The sequence below is a fragment of the Malania oleifera genome, chromosome 7, assembly GCF_029873635.1.
Source record: "Malania oleifera isolate guangnan ecotype guangnan chromosome 7, ASM2987363v1, whole genome shotgun sequence".
Classification (NCBI taxonomy): Eukaryota; Viridiplantae; Streptophyta; class Magnoliopsida; order Santalales; family Ximeniaceae; genus Malania; species Malania oleifera.
The window spans coordinates 62,854,648-62,873,270 of NC_080423.1; the positions used below are offsets into that span (position 1 = coordinate 62,854,648).

General features: G+C 35.7%; 1 protein-coding gene across 3 annotated transcripts in view; it reads left to right on the forward strand.

Moving 5' to 3' along the window:
• Positions 1–2,805: 2,805 nt before the first annotated feature.
• LOC131160052 (187-kDa microtubule-associated protein AIR9) overlaps positions 2,806–18,623 on the forward strand; it is a 135,197-nt gene continuing 119,379 nt past the window's right edge. Inside the window, exons 1-9 of one of the 3 annotated variants that reach the window (XM_058115356.1) lie at positions 2,806–3,054; positions 3,146–4,580; positions 5,601–5,672; positions 13,650–13,715; positions 13,893–13,964; positions 14,066–14,131; positions 14,227–14,289; positions 14,382–14,447; positions 17,632–17,731. In XM_058115356.1, coding sequence (XP_057971339.1) covers positions 3,618–4,580; positions 5,601–5,672; positions 13,650–13,715; positions 13,893–13,964; positions 14,066–14,131; positions 14,227–14,289; positions 14,382–14,447; positions 17,632–17,731 — 1,468 coding nt within the window. In that variant the 5' untranslated portion in view covers positions 2,806–3,054; positions 3,146–3,617. The remainder of the gene's footprint in view (positions 3,055–3,145; positions 4,581–5,600; positions 5,673–13,649; positions 13,716–13,892; positions 13,965–14,065; positions 14,132–14,226; positions 14,290–14,381; positions 14,448–17,631; positions 17,732–18,623) is intronic. The other 2 variants (XM_058115359.1, XM_058115360.1) reach the window with 2 other exon arrangements.

The following is an 18,623-nucleotide window of genomic DNA, read 5'->3' on the forward strand; positions in this document are numbered from 1 at the left end:
TATATTAGTTGGGCATGGGATATTGAATACCCAAATTTGAATTACACACAACAGGGTTTAGGGCAAGAGGAGAGAGACTTCGATTATCCTTACTTGCTCAATTATCCTCTCCCATTCTTCAATTAATTTCAATCCAAACAAAATTAGGTGCCTATAGATATAATAGAGATGCAAAGCATCTCTTTTCATCTAATGTTGCTTAATGACAAGCTTAAAGGTACACACTCAAATGATTTAGATGTGATCAATTTAACAAGGTTTCTTTAACTTAACACATGGCATATTATCCATTTGTCCCCTCCAAAATATTACGGTGACACGACATGCGCTAACCATTTTTACCATTTAATATTTTGCCCTTGGATGCTTTAGGTGAATTTTGGCTAGAGCAAATATAATATAAATTTAAACTTCTCTTTTGATAATGTCATTTGTCTTGTCACTTGATTGTGACTATTGCAATAGTTTGCAAGTTTGACTTGGTCTATAAGATTATTGGGGTGGGCCCCCTAGTGTGAGTTCGTAACTTAATGTGCATGGTCTAAGAGGTAATGACTTCATGTGCGTGAACCAAAAGGTATACAACTTTCCACCCCTACTTCAATTATAATTACGACTAGTCAGTGACCTAAATTGTCACCTTACCTTTGCTTTCACAAAAGATTTAGAGGACTTCAACTAAAATAAGAAAATAACCCAAGTCAATATGACTAATAACCAAGTCATACTTAGTTACCAAAATACTTGATATTTTCCCTTGTTTATTTTTCATCATTTTTTAGCTTCATTTTTTATGGAGAAACTTAAAAACACAAAGATACAATTATTTTATTGAAAATGAAACATTTTTTTAAAAGAATTGAGTAAAATATACGTTTATGGTATGTATGCCGGTAATATTAGGTTATAGTGTTTTGTAGTGCACACGTGATTGGCAGTGACAATTGTGACAATGATGGGGATGTTAGCAGTGACAATAACAAAGATAGTAAATAGTTGTGGTGACAATGAACAACAATGGCGATGACAACTAAGATAGGTGGGGATGGTGGTGGTAACAACCATGAAAGATGGTATTATTGGTAACAATCTAAACAATGATGACAATAACAATGGTAAGATTAATGATAGTAATAGATAGTGACAATAATGGTGGGTGGGGGCAACAAAGATGATGGTTGTGTTAGGTGTTGCAGTGAGAAAATGCAGGAGAGATTATGTGATGATATGCGACAATTGTGTCAATTGGTGCAAGTAGGAGTGAAGGCAATACTATAGTAGTAGAAGAAACTTGAGAACATAGTATATATATATATAAATCCCCATCTTTTAAAATAAGGCAAAAAAAAAAATAAAATAAATTCTATACTATATAAGCATAATAATGTAAATCAAGTTGTGAGCAAAAGTATCATGATATTTTAAAAGTGAGACTAAACATTTTCAAAAGATATTTTTATACCACATAGAAATGTAAACAATTTAATCATTTTGCCCATAAAAATATCCTTATTAATTGAAAATTAGACTAGATATTTTCACAATAAGTAAAATTTTATTTTATTAAGAAACTTGATCAAATTAGATAAAAGGAAAAAAAAAAACTTTCATTTGGTAAAAAAAAAAAACTAACAATATATATATATATATATATATATATATCTACACCATAAACTAATAAAAGTACAAATAAGATAAATCATTTTATGAGAAACATGCCCTTATATTTTAAAAGTAATATAAAATATTTTTTAAAAAAAGTAAATTTAAACTAAAGTTAGATAAAATTACATGCATAAAATATATTTATGTAAATTAAATGTTTGGATCTAAAAAGAATTTTATTTAACTAAAAAATAAAACACACTAGCAGCATCAATACTAAATTTTATTATATATAAAAGTATGAATAGCATATCGGCAAAAAATATTATTATATTTTGAAAGTGACAAAAACACTCTCTTAAAAAAATAGATACAAGAAAGATTAGATAAATTTGCATTTAAAAAATGATATTGTAAATAGAATATTTGAACATTAAAGAATATATTTATTGAAAAATAAAGTAAATATAAATAAAATATATTTATCAAAATAAAATACATAAATTTCTCTAATGTCTTCTAAAATTATTATAAAATATTTAACGTAATTTAGATAAATAATAATATAATTTTTAAAAAATAAAAATATAAAAAATAAAAGTATAGCTTTAGAAGTGCCCTATATTTTAAATTTATTTAAAAATTAAAGAACTCACTATTTGATTATTAAATAGGCGTAAATAAGTAGCTATATATATTTAAGAAGCAAATCACAATTTAAAAATTTATTAATATTTAAAAATAATAATATATATTTATAAAAAAAAATTGCTTATAATGATATATACATACTATATAATGTTTCAATTAATTTTGTTAGAATATTACTATCATATCTATCATATATTTTGAAGTTTTCATTTCTCTCTATAATAATAATAGTATCTAATGTTTATGTTTGTATATATTTTATAATTTTAATTAAAATATAATTTTTTATAAATAAATTTAAACATTTTTATATTAATATTTGTAAATTAATATTATTATATTTTATATCTAAATTTTATTTAGAATTACAAATTTTTTTATATAATATTATTCACCTGCATTTGTATGTGTCACGTTTATTAGTTAAATCTGAAAGGTGGACCGTGGACGCGAACTTTTATTTTAATATTAGATATTTTAAAAGAACTTTTTCTCGTGATATTCGTTCCGCCAAATCATTTTTGATTTCTAAAACAAAACCGGAAAACATTTTGAAAATTCTTTATAGAAGGGAGCTTGGCTGGAAAATTGTCTTGAGCTGGTTGTGGCGAGCTTACAAACAGTCCTCTCTCTCTCTCTCTCTCTTTCTCTCTCTCTCTCTCTCCTCTTTTTTTTGCTTTTCATTTCCTACGCCACGCATGTCTTTGCCGGCGAAGAAACCCTAGGAAATGCCGAACAGTCTCACCTTGTCACCTCACTGGATCTAGACCCAACGTCAGTACAGCCAATACCATTAATGTAAGAGCCTCTTTCTCTGTCTCTGCAATGTCCATTCTCTTTCTTCTCATCTTCTTCAAAATTTATTTCCTTTTTTTTTTTCCCCCTCTAGGCTTGTTTTCTTTCTGGCATCGATGCCAGGAGCTCGAATTTTGCCTCAGTAACCTGCATTTTCTCTCAGATCCAAGAGTCGTCTTTCTCATCCAAGAACAGATGTTACAGTTGCACAAGTCTTAGTTTTCTGCTGGATTTTTGCCTTATCAGCAGTAGTTCTATCTCTTTGTTTGATATTGTTTCAGCTGAATTGTCCTGTGTTTGGTCGTTGGAGAAACGGTGGAAACGAAAAGAAAATGTGGTTGTTAATATAGCGTAGTTTAGGTTGGATAGTTCGTTCTAGCCCCAGTTGAGTGGTGCTTGCGGTTTTCCCAGGATCTCAATTGGCCAATTCTTTTCGTCAAACTTTTTCTTCGCTACCGACAGAGCATTTAGTGAAAATGCACCTAGTTTTGTTGATTATCTTTTAAATGCGGTTGCATTCGAGCGAATGTCACTGATTCTCTGTGTACGGCCTGTTTGAGAGCAGAATGGAAAATACGGAAGTACAACCAGTGGAAGAGTCTGCAGAACAGTCTCAAATTTCAGAGAAACAGTCATTGGTTAGTTCGTCACAAAGTGTGAAAAGGCAGTCGTTGGTTAGTTCGTCGGAGGGTGTGAAGAGGGCATCAAAAACAGTAAAATCTAACGCTACTGGGGTTGCGAAGGTCTCGAGACCAGCGGCGCCTAGTCAAAAGACAGCGGAACAGAAGAGTGGCACGGACTCGAATTCAAGAGTGCTCAAATCGACTGGAAGTGTGTCTTCTCGTAGCTCAAAAGCCTCAAATCCTGTTGCTTCAACAAGAAGGAACAGCACCGGTGGTTTGCCTGAGAGAGGTTCGGCTACAGCTACAAGACGGAAAGATGGTGTTAGTTCAATTGCAACCAAAAAGGGCACTCCTTCGGTGACAGATCCACTGCGTCAATCTCTGCCTGAGCTTAGAAGGAGTTCGTTGCCTTCAGGTTCTGCAAAATCGGCGAGTATTTCAGAGACTAGAAAATCTGTTCCAATATCTCCTGTTGGCCGGAGTTTAAGAACGTCAACTTCTTCTGATGTAACTAAGGGAGATTCTATCAAGAAGTCATCTATTAAGCCGTCATTAGCAGTATCTTTATCTTCAAAGAGGATTGGTTCTTCATCGTTGGATAGTACTAGTAGCGGAGGAATTAGGAAGGTGGTTTCAAAGATTTCTTCTCCTTCAATTCGGTCACCTCCAGTTAGTAGTGGAACAAAAGCTGGTTCAACATGGTCACCATCAGTTAGTAGTGGAACAAAAGCTGGTTCAACCCGGTCACCTTCATTTAGTAGTGGATCCAAAGCTGGGACTCTATCATCATCATCGGTAAATAGGAGTTCTAGTCTATCGGGTCGCAGGAAAGCAGGAACACCAGAAAGTCGAGATTCTCGATTCATTATTCTTCCTCAGATTGAGATAAAGGCTGGGGATGATGTGGTAAGACACTAAGTCTTAACTATGCAATACATTTTATAAAGTGCATGCATATTAGTACACATTGACTCTAGTCAGACCTTTTACAGCTTGGATTGATGTGGTTGATTGCCTGAGCTATGATTAAACTGAAACTTAATTTGGTCTTCTGTATATGTATTGACAATGGGGACTCCTGCTTGTGCTTTTTTAGCTGCCACAATCATGTGTTTATGAATTTTGTAATTGCAAGAAATAAAAAATTCATAATGTGGAGTTGTGCATTTGCTTTTTGGAATAAAGGAGAGGGTCTTAAAGCATAATGTGGATTTTTCCTGTCCTTGAGGTGCGTTCAGTATTCTTTGTCAGGCTTCATTGCTTCTCTCAATCTTCCCAGCATCCTTCTTTCATAAATTCCTTGGACAGTTACTATAGTTGAATTTCTTTGAACAAAGGAACTTAATTCTATATTTGGGGAAGAAAAATAAGGGTACAGAAGTTACTACTCGTGTGTTAGAAGAGATGATAAATGCAAATCAAAATTACAAAAGCATTAGTCACGTGTATATCCGGAAACCCTTTTCCTTTGAAACACAAAGGGGTTTTCCTTCTTCTTGAAAGTAATCTTGAAATGACACTAAATCAGTTCAGGTTGGTTAAAAAATGCCTGCATGAATACTAATTGAACTTTTTGAACATGATTTAGGTAGTGGACCTGGAAAAAACTAATTGTAGGGAAGAAAATGAAGAATGAAGTGGTTGCAAATCTTAATAAGTCAAATTTGTAAATTTAACTCAAGTTTATCGAAACATGATCAATTCTCTATAAAATTGGCCCATCATGTTCCTGAAGGGTATGCACAACTCGCCATTTTAGGCACCACTGACTGTGTGCCTGTTTGCATTCAGGTGCACAGTAAAAAATATGAAGATTGCCAATTATTTTCTCTTGTTTCTTGTAAATTCACTTAGCTTTCCTTTTGTTTTATTCAGCATCTATGTCCTATTGATTACCACATTGTCCTTTTTATCTCATGTTTTCAGAGGTTGGATCTAAGGGGTCACAGAGTTCGTAGTCTTAGTGCCAGTGGATTGAACTTATCCTCAACTCTAGAGGTAAATTGGACAGAAGAAACTTATTGCCATTGATGTGATTGGAATGTTCTATGCTGTGTTAATTATTAAATTGCATTTTTTTTTTTATAAATATGATTGTGCAAACACCCTATTGAATATTTGAATGACTTGCCCCGTGAAAATTTGATCAATTATTAAGAGATTAAGTTGTTTCAGTCGGATGAATTATTACATAACTGACTATGCCTTGTAGTAGGCATTTATTATGTAAATGAGCCTATCAATTCTGTAGCCGATATTTTTCTTTTAGTTTGATAGGATATTTTTTGTAATGTTCTTCAAAATCAGTATTATTATATTTTTCTTTTTGGTTGGGGGACAAGAAACTGAATTTATTTAAAACTAAACTGCCACAGAGAAGAAGGATGATGGATCCTTCAAAAGCAAAGCAAAAACAAGGTTGTTAGATAGTTGTTGTATTTCAAAAAGACTCTTCTTGGCAAGTGGATCTAGAGGTATGTTGGGGGAAGGAGTTTTTTTGAAACCAGACCAGACCAGCTGGTTTGATTTATTGAACAGGAACCAGCCTCTTTTCTGTTTGGACCACACAACGGGAGGTAGCCTTTCTCCTTTCGCATACGCCTTCCTGTACCTCTCTCCTCCCTACAAGATTTGAATCTGATGCCTGTAAAATAGAAATTCAAAGCTTTAACCATTCGGATGTTCCTAGGGGACAAGTTTGGGTTGCCTTTCAGTTTTAACTATTGTAAAACACTATCAAACCTGGGTAGAGCGGGCAAAGTAGCCAACCTAGTGAGAATTGGAAAAAAGCAGGGGTTTTGATTTGTTCAATGTATTTGAAAAACATTACCAAATAGAAATTTGGATGATTGGGAACTCAACCAACTCACGGATTTGTACAGCTTCCCCTACAGCTTCCAACACCATAGTAGCACCGATCTTCCTATTTGGACCTTAGATGTGAAGGGGGGCCTTCACTGTTAGATCTTTGTACAAAAATCTCTTCCCTTTGGAGTCAAAAAGCTTTATTTTCCTTTGGACTCAAATTTGGAAGACATCAGCCCCCCCCACAAAAGATGCTTTCTTTGCTTGGGGGGCAACCCATGGTAAGATTTCGACCGTGGATAATTTGGAGAGAAGAGGTCTGTCAGTTGCCAATAGATGTCTCCTTTGCATGTTTGATGCAGAATTGGTTGAGCACATCGTCCTTCACTGAGCTTGGACAAGGAATCTCTGGAATACGGAGTTGACTTTGATCAAACAAAGGTGGGTTATCCTGACTTTGTGGGAGGGGAACTCTGGGCCTAGAAAAGGATTCGGTCCACATGGGCAAAGAGAAAGGTTATGCCCCTCATTCCCCTTGCAATTTTCTGGTGTGTTTTGAAAGAAAGGAATACGCAAGTGTTCAAAAATTCATCCTCAACAATCCAAATCGGAAAAGAGCACTAGTTTATTGTGGTCAATAGCTGGCATAGTAGGACTTTTATTAATGATTTTCCAGCGTTTATAAAATCATCACTAAAGTGTTAGCTAATAGGCTGAGTAAGGTGCTTGATTGGGTTATTCCTAAGGCTCAGAGTGCTTTTGTGGGGTGTAGGCAAATTATGGATGCCATTTTGGTTGCTAATGAGGTTGTGGAGGATATTTGGAGAAGGACGAAGAAGGGTATCATCTTTAAATTAGATTTTGGGAGAGCTTATGATAGAGTGAACTGTGAGTTCCTAGATAAGATCTTTGAGAGGAAGGGATTTGGACAGAGATGGCGGCATTGGATTTGAGCCTGTTTGCTTAATGTGAGCTACTCGGTATTAGTAAATGGTGAGTCTAAATCTTGGTTCAAGGCTACGAGAGGGATTAGGCAAGGGGACCCTCTTTCCCCATTTTTGTTTGTTTTAGTGCCTGATTCTTTTAGTAGGATGGTGGATTGGGCAGTGGATAGAGGTTTAGTGAAAGGCTTGGAAGTGGAGAGAGAGAGGATCAAGGTTTTACACCTTCAGTTTGCTGATGATACTATCTTTTTTCTAGAGGATCACAAACCATCCTTTAAGAATATTTTGGGTCTCCTTCACATTTTTGAGAAGGTTTCTGGGCTTAAGATTAATATGGATAAGAGCGGTATCATGACTATCAATATGGCTGCTGAGAATGTTAGGGAGCTTTCTGTGGAGGTGGGTTTGTAGTGTTCTGGATTGGTTGTTGTCTTGTCTTGGGGGTTCCTTTGGGGGGTAGCCCTAGATTTGCTAGTCTTTGGGATCCTGTCTTGGAAAGGGTTTCTAAGAGATTGGATGGGTGGAAAGGTGTTTTTTTTTTCCTCTTGGTGGTAGAGTTACTCTTATCCAAGCTTGTCTTTCTATTGTCCCTTTATATTTTCTCTTGATTTTTAAGATTCCGACAGGGGTTGCTAATAAGATTGAGAAGACTATGCGGGATTTTTCGTGGTTGGGGGTAGGGGACAGTGGGGATCATCTGGTTAGTTGGGGGGTCGTGGGTAGTTCTAAACAGGAGGGTGGTTTGGGTATAGGAAATTTGGTGTCTAAAAAAAAACAGAGCCCTTTTTGCTAAATGGCATTGGTGGTTTCGCTGGAGACTTCCTCTCTGTGGCATTTGGTTGTTAAAAGTATGTATGGATTAGATGTGAATGGGCGGGACACTAATTTGAGATTTAGATGTTCTTTGGAGAGTCCATGAAAGCTATCTCTTAGAGTTATTCCCTCTTCATTCCCCATATTAAATTCCTGGTGGGTGGAGGTAATAATATCCGGTTTTGGAAAGATCCTTGATTGGGGAATGTAGTTTGTCTATCTCTTCACCATGCCTTTTTTGCCTAAGCTCAGGGTAGGGTGAGTCCATTTCTTCTTTTGTTGTTGATTCTGGTAGTCCTTGGCCTTACCGGGATTTCCACTTCCACAGTTTGTTAAATGATAGGGAGATGGGAGAGTTATCCTTTTTGATGGTCTTGTTGAATAACTGTTGTTTTTCTTTAGAGGAGGATAGGTGGTCTTGGTCTCTGGATCCTTTGGGGGTTTATTAATGTAAATTTTTTTGTGATTTTTTGAATAGGTCGAAATTTTATTTTCCGCTCTATAGTTCCATTTGGAAGGCCACAGTCCCCTTCAAAATTTAAGGCTTTTATCTGGTTGATTGCGCTTGATAGAATTAATACCAATAACTTGCTCTAGGTTAGGGGACATTTGAAGGCTATATCTCCAGACATATGTGTTCTCTGCTTTAATGGTTCAGAATCATCATTGCATCTGTTCATTCATTGTGACCATCCTTGGAGTGTATGGAATAAGCTATTTGGTATTTTAGGCGAACGTTGGGTTAGTTCTAAGACATTGGAGGATATTTTTGCAGTGATTTTTCCTGGATTTAGTAGGAAAAGAAAAAGGCAGTGCTTTGGAAATTTGTTTTTTCGCAGTTTTTTAGGGATTGTGGATGGAGCATAGCACGCGCAATTTTTTAGGGAAGAAATCAGCTCAGGTGCTGGTTTGGGAAAAGATACATTATTTGGCTTCTCTTTGGTGTGTGGGACAAGGGATTTTTAAGGGGGTGAGCTTTTTTGATATTCAGTGCGATTGGTGTTATGTGTTGGAGTGCTAGTTCGTGATGGTTTTTTCTCTTTTGTTTGTTAGTCTGTAGGCTGTTCCTTTGTGTTTTTTTTTTTTTTTGGGATTTTCCGGACTTTGTTAAGGATATTTATTATTCTCCTAGATGTATATTCTTTATTCTATTAATGAATTATTCTTTTATTATAAAAAAAATGATTTTGATGTAATCTTTGATTTGTGTGACCCCCTTCAGGGTGCTTGATTTAGTGTACCATGGGCTGGCATCCCTTTGATGCCTCTTCAATAAAGTTTACTTATAAAAAAGAGTATACAATGTTAGTAAGTTGGACCAAATGATCCAAAACAGTTACGACTACTCCTGCTATTTGCCAAAATCGCAACCTCTATTTAATACCATTTTCTGAAATTAATCAAAACGTAGCTTTGTTTACCTATTCATATTTGTTAAATCTAGACAGACATTTTTGGCCCACAATCTAACAGCTTAAGCTTTCAGGTGAAGTGGTAATCTAACGACATTCATTGCACTGACAATGCTGAAGAATATTAAGTATCCCATTCAATACCTATATGACAAGTATCCCATTTAGTACCTATATGACTAGCTTAGGAATAATTCACGAGTCATCTTTTGCTCACACCCTCAACTAAATGGAGTTACTGCCTGTTAATGGTCAACCCAAAACCTGGTTCTCATTTTCATGGGGATTGCATCAAAGTGATCATTTGCCTCCCATTTGGTTTATTTTAGTCGTCAATGTCTTAAGTATGATTCTGTCTATGTGTGAGGTCTTATGTTATTTGGAATGAGCTTTGGGTTGATAAGGAGGAGGTTTATGTTTATTATTTTCAGTTCGCTGATGATACTAATTTTCTGTTCTCTTTATAAATGATAGTTTAGAGGGTTTTAAGTTTGCTTTTACTATTTTACAGATTTCTGTGGTTGTTTTGGGTCTCAGGATAAGTTTTCTAAGTCTAGTTTGGTCGGTTTGAGCTTTAACTTGCCAGGTGCTTCTTGTAATGCCTCCTTAGCTGTTGTATGACTCATATTGTTCAGGAGTGACATATGGTGTGTTTTCTTCTTCTTTTGACCTCGTGCTACTTCTATTTGGGATCTTGTTAGATAGGGTTGCTAAGAGGTTAGATGGGTGGAAGCGTATATAGTTTTCTTTAGGAGGTTGTGTTATTTCCATTAATGCGGTTGAGAGGATAAGGAAGTTGATTGGTGATTTTCTTTGGTTTGAGGTGTAGGTAGTAGGAAATATTGTTTATTTAGTTGGATGGTTGTTGGGAAGCTTGGATCTAGAAGAGGTTAAGGGATAGGGTGTCTAGTGTCCAAGAATATCTCTTTAAAGGGGAAGGGGTTGTGGCATTTGCCTTTGGAAGTTGAGTCCCTTTGGTGTAAGGTGATGAGGTGGTAGTATGGGCTCCGTAGCCAATCATGTCAGTCTCTAGAAAGTTCTCTCTCAAATTTATCCTAAATTTATTTCTTTAAGTTACAGGTTGGTGAGTGGTTCTTAAATTTTTTTTTGGGTGGATTTGTAGAAAGGGAATGCTTCCCTTTGTTATGTTTTTCCATGTTTATATCATCTTTCTGCCATTCATGATGTCCTATTCAAAATTGATATGGTTGGTAGGACTCTCTTTTTCAGTTCTTTCGCCATCCTAATGATAGAAAATTTGTTGAGTTCAGTTGTTCATGTTGGGCTCTTCTTTTGACAAGATTTTGGTGTCAAAATAGTTGTAAATCTTCCTTTTCTCATCTTGTCTGGACCCCGTGTGATAGTCAATTTCGCTTGGAAATGTTTATTTGGATGGTGTAGGTTCCTTTCAAATTTAAGGCTTTTGTTTGGTATGAGTAATGCTATTGATTGCTTACAAACTAGTAGGACAACTGCTTATTATTATTTTTCTCTTCCGCATTGTTTTTATGCTTGGTGATTGTGGAATTTCCTTCTTAGCATTGATAAGTAGTGTTGGCTGTGCCTAAATTCTGTGGAGGAGTTGTTTCTCTAAATTTTGGGGTTTTAGGAAAAAGAAAAATTGCTGGGTTTTGTGGGATTGTGCTTTATTTGCTATGATATGGTCATTTTGATTGGAGAAGAATTCGAGCATCTTCTTGAATATTTCTTTTCCTCTTGATTTGATTTGCTTCAGGATAGGGTCATTTTCATTGTCTCACTGTTGTCTTCAGCAGCTTATTATGCTTTTGCAAGAATTCCTTGGACTTGTACTTTATTCCGTGGGGTATCTTTGATCTATGAAGCTTTATTGGGTTTTTTTTTTTTTTTTTTAATGTTTTTGTTTGTTTGTTTGTTTGGTTTTTTTGGTTTTGATTTTTATGGGTGAATATCTTGTCTGCCCTCTTTTTTATTCTATATTTTTATCTTATTTTTTTTTGTTTTAAAATTGAAAAGATGAGTAGAAGAGTAGATGAGGAATAGAGAAAGAGGGAAGACTATTAGGAGAGAAAGAGAGAAGGGAGAGAAATCACACATGGGGGAGAAAGAGAGAAGCAGACGTGGGAGGAGGGAGGTGAGATTAGGGAAGAATTCTCAATAATTTGTCAAAACTGTGTGATTATATGTATAAGCCTATATTTATAGGCAAAGAAGAAACCCAAGAGACTAAATGATTGCAATTATAAAAGAACCCTACAATTTATTAAAAAAAATCCGCTTCAAAATTGCTTTAACATATAGCCCAGAATATGTAAAATTTCTAGAATAGTACAATATCCAAAGTTCCCTAATATTATGAATTTACACCCCTGACATTGCTTCTCATATTTCATCATAAAGAGAGGAATAGGGGAGCCTTGGAAGTGAAGAATTGCATGCATGGAGGATCAAGGATATTATTTTCCATACTTCAGTACTGGAGTTCTGGAAAGTTTGTACCAGACTTTGCCCTTGGTTAGATTTTTGTCTTATCACCCCTTATATTCTCCTTAATGCCCTTGTTTTGTTGTTTCCCTGTTTTGTTTTCCTCTTTGTATGCTGTTTCCACAAGTCTTAATATATTCTTATTGAATTCTTCTTAAAAAAAAAATTCTCTCTAATGAATTCCAGTCAATTTACTTATAAAATGTCCCATAAAATGCTGGGGGTTAGGTGCTCCTGTTTTAGTTGGAAAGCCACTTTTGCATTACCTACACTGAATTCTTACCTGTGTAATATATTAGGAAATTTGAAGAGCCAATATGACCCTCCCTAATCTAGTGATCAGGAACTTGAAACCTTGCCTATCTCACACCAGCACTTAAGACCTGCTCTTCATGCCTCATGCTGACTATTTGTCATGTGGGATCTATCTCTGATCCTGCTGGTAAGGGCTAATTGTGAGATATCCTAAAGCTTCTCTCTATGCACTAAGTCTCTCGCTTCACCTGCTCCCTCTCCAAACCCCAACATAGCATGTATTTTATTTTCAATGTGCATCTTCAATCAATAATTGAGAATGGAGCCATGGCAGAGGCTTTCTTGAGATCTTACAGGAACAATAGATATTCTTCCTTAATTAACAGACCCTCTTCCATTGTCTTTAATACAACTAAAACTTTTTATCTCTGTGGATTCCACAAAGTCCTAATTGCATTGGATTTCCCAAAAAAGATCCACCATAGTTAAATTTCATCTGAATGGTCAATTGACTTGATGCTGTATATTTTGACAAAATCACTACTTGTCAATCAAACAAATTGTGCCTGTAGTCCTTGGAAACTCCCCAAACATGCTTGATTGGCTAATTGTAGTATTGGAACAAGTGACTGCTTGGGATATTGTTGTGTTGCATCCCTGCAAAATAGGAAATTTTGAAGATGCGGAAATTTGTATTGAAAGAAGAAGCTAATCCTTTTCCCTAAAAACTTAATTGCTGGTTATATGTGGAGGATGGATGATCAGTTTCGTTCTTCACTTTTTGTTCACTTTGCGTATATGTAGCCTTTTTCTTCTTCTTGTTTTGTTTTGTTTGTCTGTTTGTTTTTTTTTTTTCCCCAAATAAACTTTTCTGTTCATATAAAATTTTAGATTTTCATATTTTTTTTCAAATGATTTTTGGTGTTGAAATATCTGTGGGTGATGTGCCAATTAATTTTCAATGGTTATCTTCCCTATCTGGTGGATATATAATTATTTCAGAGGCAGAGTTTGACATAGTAAATTTCTAAATTGAGCTGTTGGTTTAATTTTGAGGCTGCATTTGCAATGATAGTTTTTATTGTTTTCTCTGGACCTGTAACTATGGTCCTTATGATATGGGAAGGCTAATCTTATGAGCAATGCTATGCTGATGTGGGAAGGCTAATCTTATGAGCAATGCTATGCTGATGTATTATGGGTGCTTTTTATTTATTTCTCACCTATCCTGTATCATGTGGGGAAGTTGTAGCTTTTTGTTTGCTGACACTCCTTTCTGGCAGTTTGTTTATCTCAGAGACAATCTATTATCTACATTGGAAGGAGTTGAAATACTAAAGCGGGTGAAGGTTTGTTTTTTATGAGTTGCAGCCCGGGTTTCATTCTTTGGTTATTTTGTTCGCTTTTGTCCTAAAACTGGACATAATTCTTCATGTCTGTAATAACATGAAGAAACATCCTCAGTGCTTATTAAGATCTGATGTTCAATGGCTCTGTAGTTTATTGGCTGTACTATTTCCTTACAGGTTCTTGATTTGAGCTTTAATGATTTTAAAGGGCCTGGATTTGAGCCACTAGAGAACTGTAAAGCCCTCCAGGTTTGTGTTTCTCATGTATATACATCCATGGAAAATGAATTGTAGTGTGGAATGAACATTTTTCATGTAATGCGAGGATCCTAAATGTTTGTCATGTTTAGCAACTGTACCTTGCTGGAAATCAAATAACATCACTTGCAAGTCTTCCCGAGCTCCCTAATTTGGAAGTAAGCCTTAAGCATTGTCTGCAGTTTTCTGATCTGTGTTTATTGTTCTGCATTTGATTGGTACATTTTTTTGGGTTTGCTTTTTCCTTCTCCAGTTTCTCTCTGTTGCTCAAAATAAGTTGAAGTCTCTGTCGATGGCAAGTCAGCCTCGGCTACAGGTATTTCATTCCCGAAGTTATTTTCTTCTGGTTGCTTCCTCTTTAATTATTATTTAAATCATAAATTTTTGTTTCCTCATTTTCTTTTTTAGGTATTAGCTGCTAGCAAAAACAAAATATCGACCCTTAAGGGTTTCCCACATTTGCCTGTCCTTGAGGTTAGTTCTTCCACTGTGCTGTTTCTATTTCAAATTCATGCAAAATTGTTACTAAGTCTTCCATTTTTCTGTAAGAAAAACAAATGTTTAGGGTATATTTTTTGTCATGTGCTGTTCATATCAGAAGGATTTTTGGGGCCGCAGACTCAGGTTTATAGAAAATGTGGGCAATCTTCACTTGCCTATCCATTTTCCTCAAATATATTCAGCATGAATTTAAATATTATAACATTCTGCCTTATCTTTTGCCTTCAAAGCAACGAGTATTGCGTGTATCTAGAGTCTGGTATTCTTCAAGGTTTCAATTGGTTAAAATTTGGGACAGATATTACACAAGGTTTTTTTTGAGGATTATGAGTTTTTCAACTATTATGCTAATATTGTTCAGTGATCTTTCTATTTGCAAAGCTTGTACTTTTGTAATTGTTACAAGAGAAAATGTTATTTTAGTAATTAGGTTGTGTGAGTTGGGCTATTTTTGTCTTTTAAATCCTTTTATTATTATTATTATTATTATTATTATTATTATTACTGTTGTTACGTCCCTGTTTTTGGCGTGTGACCAGCCGTGACTCCATCTAAAATCCAATGGAGTCACTAGGCCTAGGCAAGAATTTGTTTTACAAATCGTCATCTGGAAACAAGTTAAAAGCCAATTAAGAGTGAACATTTGTTGAAAACACAAGCCATATTTCTTGAACCAGTAAAAACGTTTTTCATTTAGTGACAAGCTCTTTACATTGGGCTGTACTTTGCATACAGCGTTTTTAACTTTCTAGTCTACATACATAACCACCAAAAACTGAACGCATGCTTAGCATCCTTATTGTCTTATTGCCAACCTGTAATACATGTTAAAATGGTAGTATCTTGGAGAAGTTAACAAGTGGAGCTTTCCTTCAGACCTGAAATTATAAAGGAATAGGGTGAGCAACCACAAGCTTAGTAGACATTGTTAATTTCTCCTTATTCGAATAAGGATTCCAATACTTCATAACATATGATTTCTTACATCCATGGATAATCATAAGGTCCATGAATACACTCTTTATTTAAAGTAATATGCATGAACCCACTCTTTATTCAAAACAATCCGTTCATCTAAAGTTACCATTGCAAAACATCCAAATAGCATGCATTTACACATTTTTTCCCAACATATCTGTGCTGTCCTAATTAAGTGCACAGTTTATCTCAAACAAGTGCCAAATTCCAGCTTGGCCAACCACCACATAATGCGGAAATATCCTCTGGAGGTGTAGGGCCTTTCATCCAAGGGAGTCACAATCCCTACTTGCTCAATTCCACAATATCACAGCCACAACAACACATGGTGCCATCTATTTCACACAATAACAATTCAACATATGCATACTCAAGCTTTGACATAGCAAGTAAAACCATCATCCTTATGAGATGAACATTTATCACTTGAAAATTGCCCAACTAAACAAGATATGCAACGACTATAACCAAAGAAAACATATATGATTATGCAGCCATATCAAGTAATTAGAGGAAGGGGAGCTCAGGCGCAACGGTAAGGTTGTCGCCGTGTGATGTGGAGGTCACGGGTTCGAGGCGTGGAAACAGCCTCTTGCAAAAATGCAAGGTAAAGGTGTGTACTATAGATCCATTGTGGTCCGCCCCTTCCCCGGAACCCGCGTACGCGGGAGCTTTGTGCACCGAGCTGCCTTTTTTATTTTTTTTATTTTTAAAATCAAGTAATTAGAGGTAACAAGCTTAAATCTTCCTTATTAGGATTCAACTCTATGCAAGTTTCTACCCTTATTTCCTTGAATACCCAACATCCCTAGGTGAATAAATGAAAATTAAGAAGACCTACCTGATTTTCAGCTTCTTCTAACTCAGTTTAAGTCACCCTATGAATTTTGTATTTTCTCCTGATTTTCTCTGAATTTCCCTGATTTTTTACAGAGTTTCTCTCTCTCTCTCTCTCTCTCTCTCTAGAGCTAGTGTTTACAGCAAGAGTTTGCGGTATTCTTTTCTGTGTTCAGACTGCTCTGTAGGGCTGGAAAAGTCAAGATAGCAGCTGGACACATGGCAAGACTGTAGTAGCTGGTGGCAACAGGGGTCCTGCAGTGTTGACATCTGAGGCTCTAGGTGTCTGCTGCTGGTTTTTCAGAGCTGCCAGGTGCCTGCTGCTAGTTTGTGGTGCTGCCAGGTGTCACACCTGGTTTCAGCATGCCCCATCTTTTTTTTTCTGCCCCAACTCTTATGCTATTTGTGTTTTAGCATGACCCTCATAATTTTCTTTCAACTAAGCCCCTCCTACCACTAATAAGTCAAATGGAATTTCCAATATCAGTTAACACAACTCAAATAAATGAATAACATGGCTAGTATGAACTTGTTTATTGCAAAACAAAGCGAGTCATACTAATTTATCAAAGTAGTTTAAATTTACTGTGGCCTAAAGGGTATGGTTATCCCAAATATATAAGAGGGCAGGCCTGGAGCTGTATGCGGGCTCCAGGAAACTGCTGCCTAATATTTCATTTTCTCTCCTTTTCTCCTCCTCTCCTCCATCTCTAACTTTATGACATGATATCAAAGCCATGGTACCTGGAGGTCCTAGAACCAGTCTTGTTGCCTGCGTTTATTGCTTGTTTGTAAAACTTATCTTATTCCCTGTAACGGGAGTTATTTATCTTTTGTTCATCTTTGACATGCAATTGGGCTCAACATGCAAGGGAGTGTTAAGGCTTGAGATACATTGTTGGCCCACAACCTAACAGTTTAAGCTTTTAGGTATATTGGTAATCTAACAATAATTTTTATGGACTTCTAAATTCTAATTCTTGTTTGTCACATTTCTTTTTGTTATTGTAGTTAAATATCTGTTGTGTGGCCTCCCTTATAGGCTTCAATTATAATTGGCAAAGAATCTACTGAATCCTATATATATATATTTTTGATAATTCTTTCATGTATGTCATCAAACCATCGAGATTGGCAAGGTAAGAATTTTGAGACTTTGTCACATGTTTTATCTTGTTTTTTTTTGCAATATGCTTTATGCTTCATATTTTTATTTCTATTGGTACAAAAGTTGAAAGGAAAACATATGAATCCTAAATTTTCAAAGATAAATTATTTTCTTTGCAAAAAACACCTGCAAAAGTATTGATTCAGTAAAATTTTCAATTGCTGTGTGGTGCAGCATTTGCGAGTGGAGGAGAATCCTATACTTCAGATGGCTCATTTAGAAGCAGCTTCTATTTTGCTTGTTGGCCCTACGTTGAAGAAGTTCAATGACAGAGGTATATTATAGCAAACTGATATTTTTTTTTTTGCCTTTGGTCTCTCAAATTGTGCTTTTGCTTGTGCAGTGTTGAGGCATTTTTAGAAACTGTTGGCTCACAACCCAATAAACATTTTGGTCATGTGATCTAACATAGTATCAAAACTATGATTGCTAGGAGTTCCTGGTTTTGATCCTTCTTGTTTGTTTTATCTTCTGTACATTTTTTTAACCACCAAAGAAATTATATTACTAAAAAGAAAGGGAATTACAAACTAGGAGAGGATAAGAGATCTTCATAGCAGGGAAAAGCAAAAAAAAGTAAATAGAAACCATAAATTAATTAAAAACAGAGGAAGATAGAACTAGAAAACCCTAATTAAGAACAGCTCTCTTTAAACTCTTCCATTCATAATGAGCTCTCTGAGGCCTAGCTAATTCGGCTGACCTTCATTCACTTTTTTTTTAGCTCTATTAATTCAAACTTTGTTCTCTTAGGATCAGCCAACCACAAACCCGATCCATCCAAACGATTTTGAGCAGCAACATCCTGTTCACTCTTCTTTTCTGCAGGAGTAGGAAGAATCCATCCTTAGCTTTATTACTCACTGATTGGTTGGTGGTTGCTAATAAGATTGAGAAGATTATGAGGGAGTTTTTGTTTGTTGGGGGTAGGGGGTAGTAGGGATCATCTGATTAGTTGGGTAGTGGTGGGTAGGTCTAAACAAGAGGGTGGTTTGGGTATAGGAAATTTAGTGTCTGAAAACAGAGCTCTTTTGGCTAAATGGCTTTGGCGGTTTCTGCTAGAGAATTCCTCTCTGTGGCATATGGTTGTTAAAAGTAAGTATGGATTAGATGAGAATGGGTGGCATACTGATTTGAGATTTAGATGTTCTTTAGATGGTCTGTGA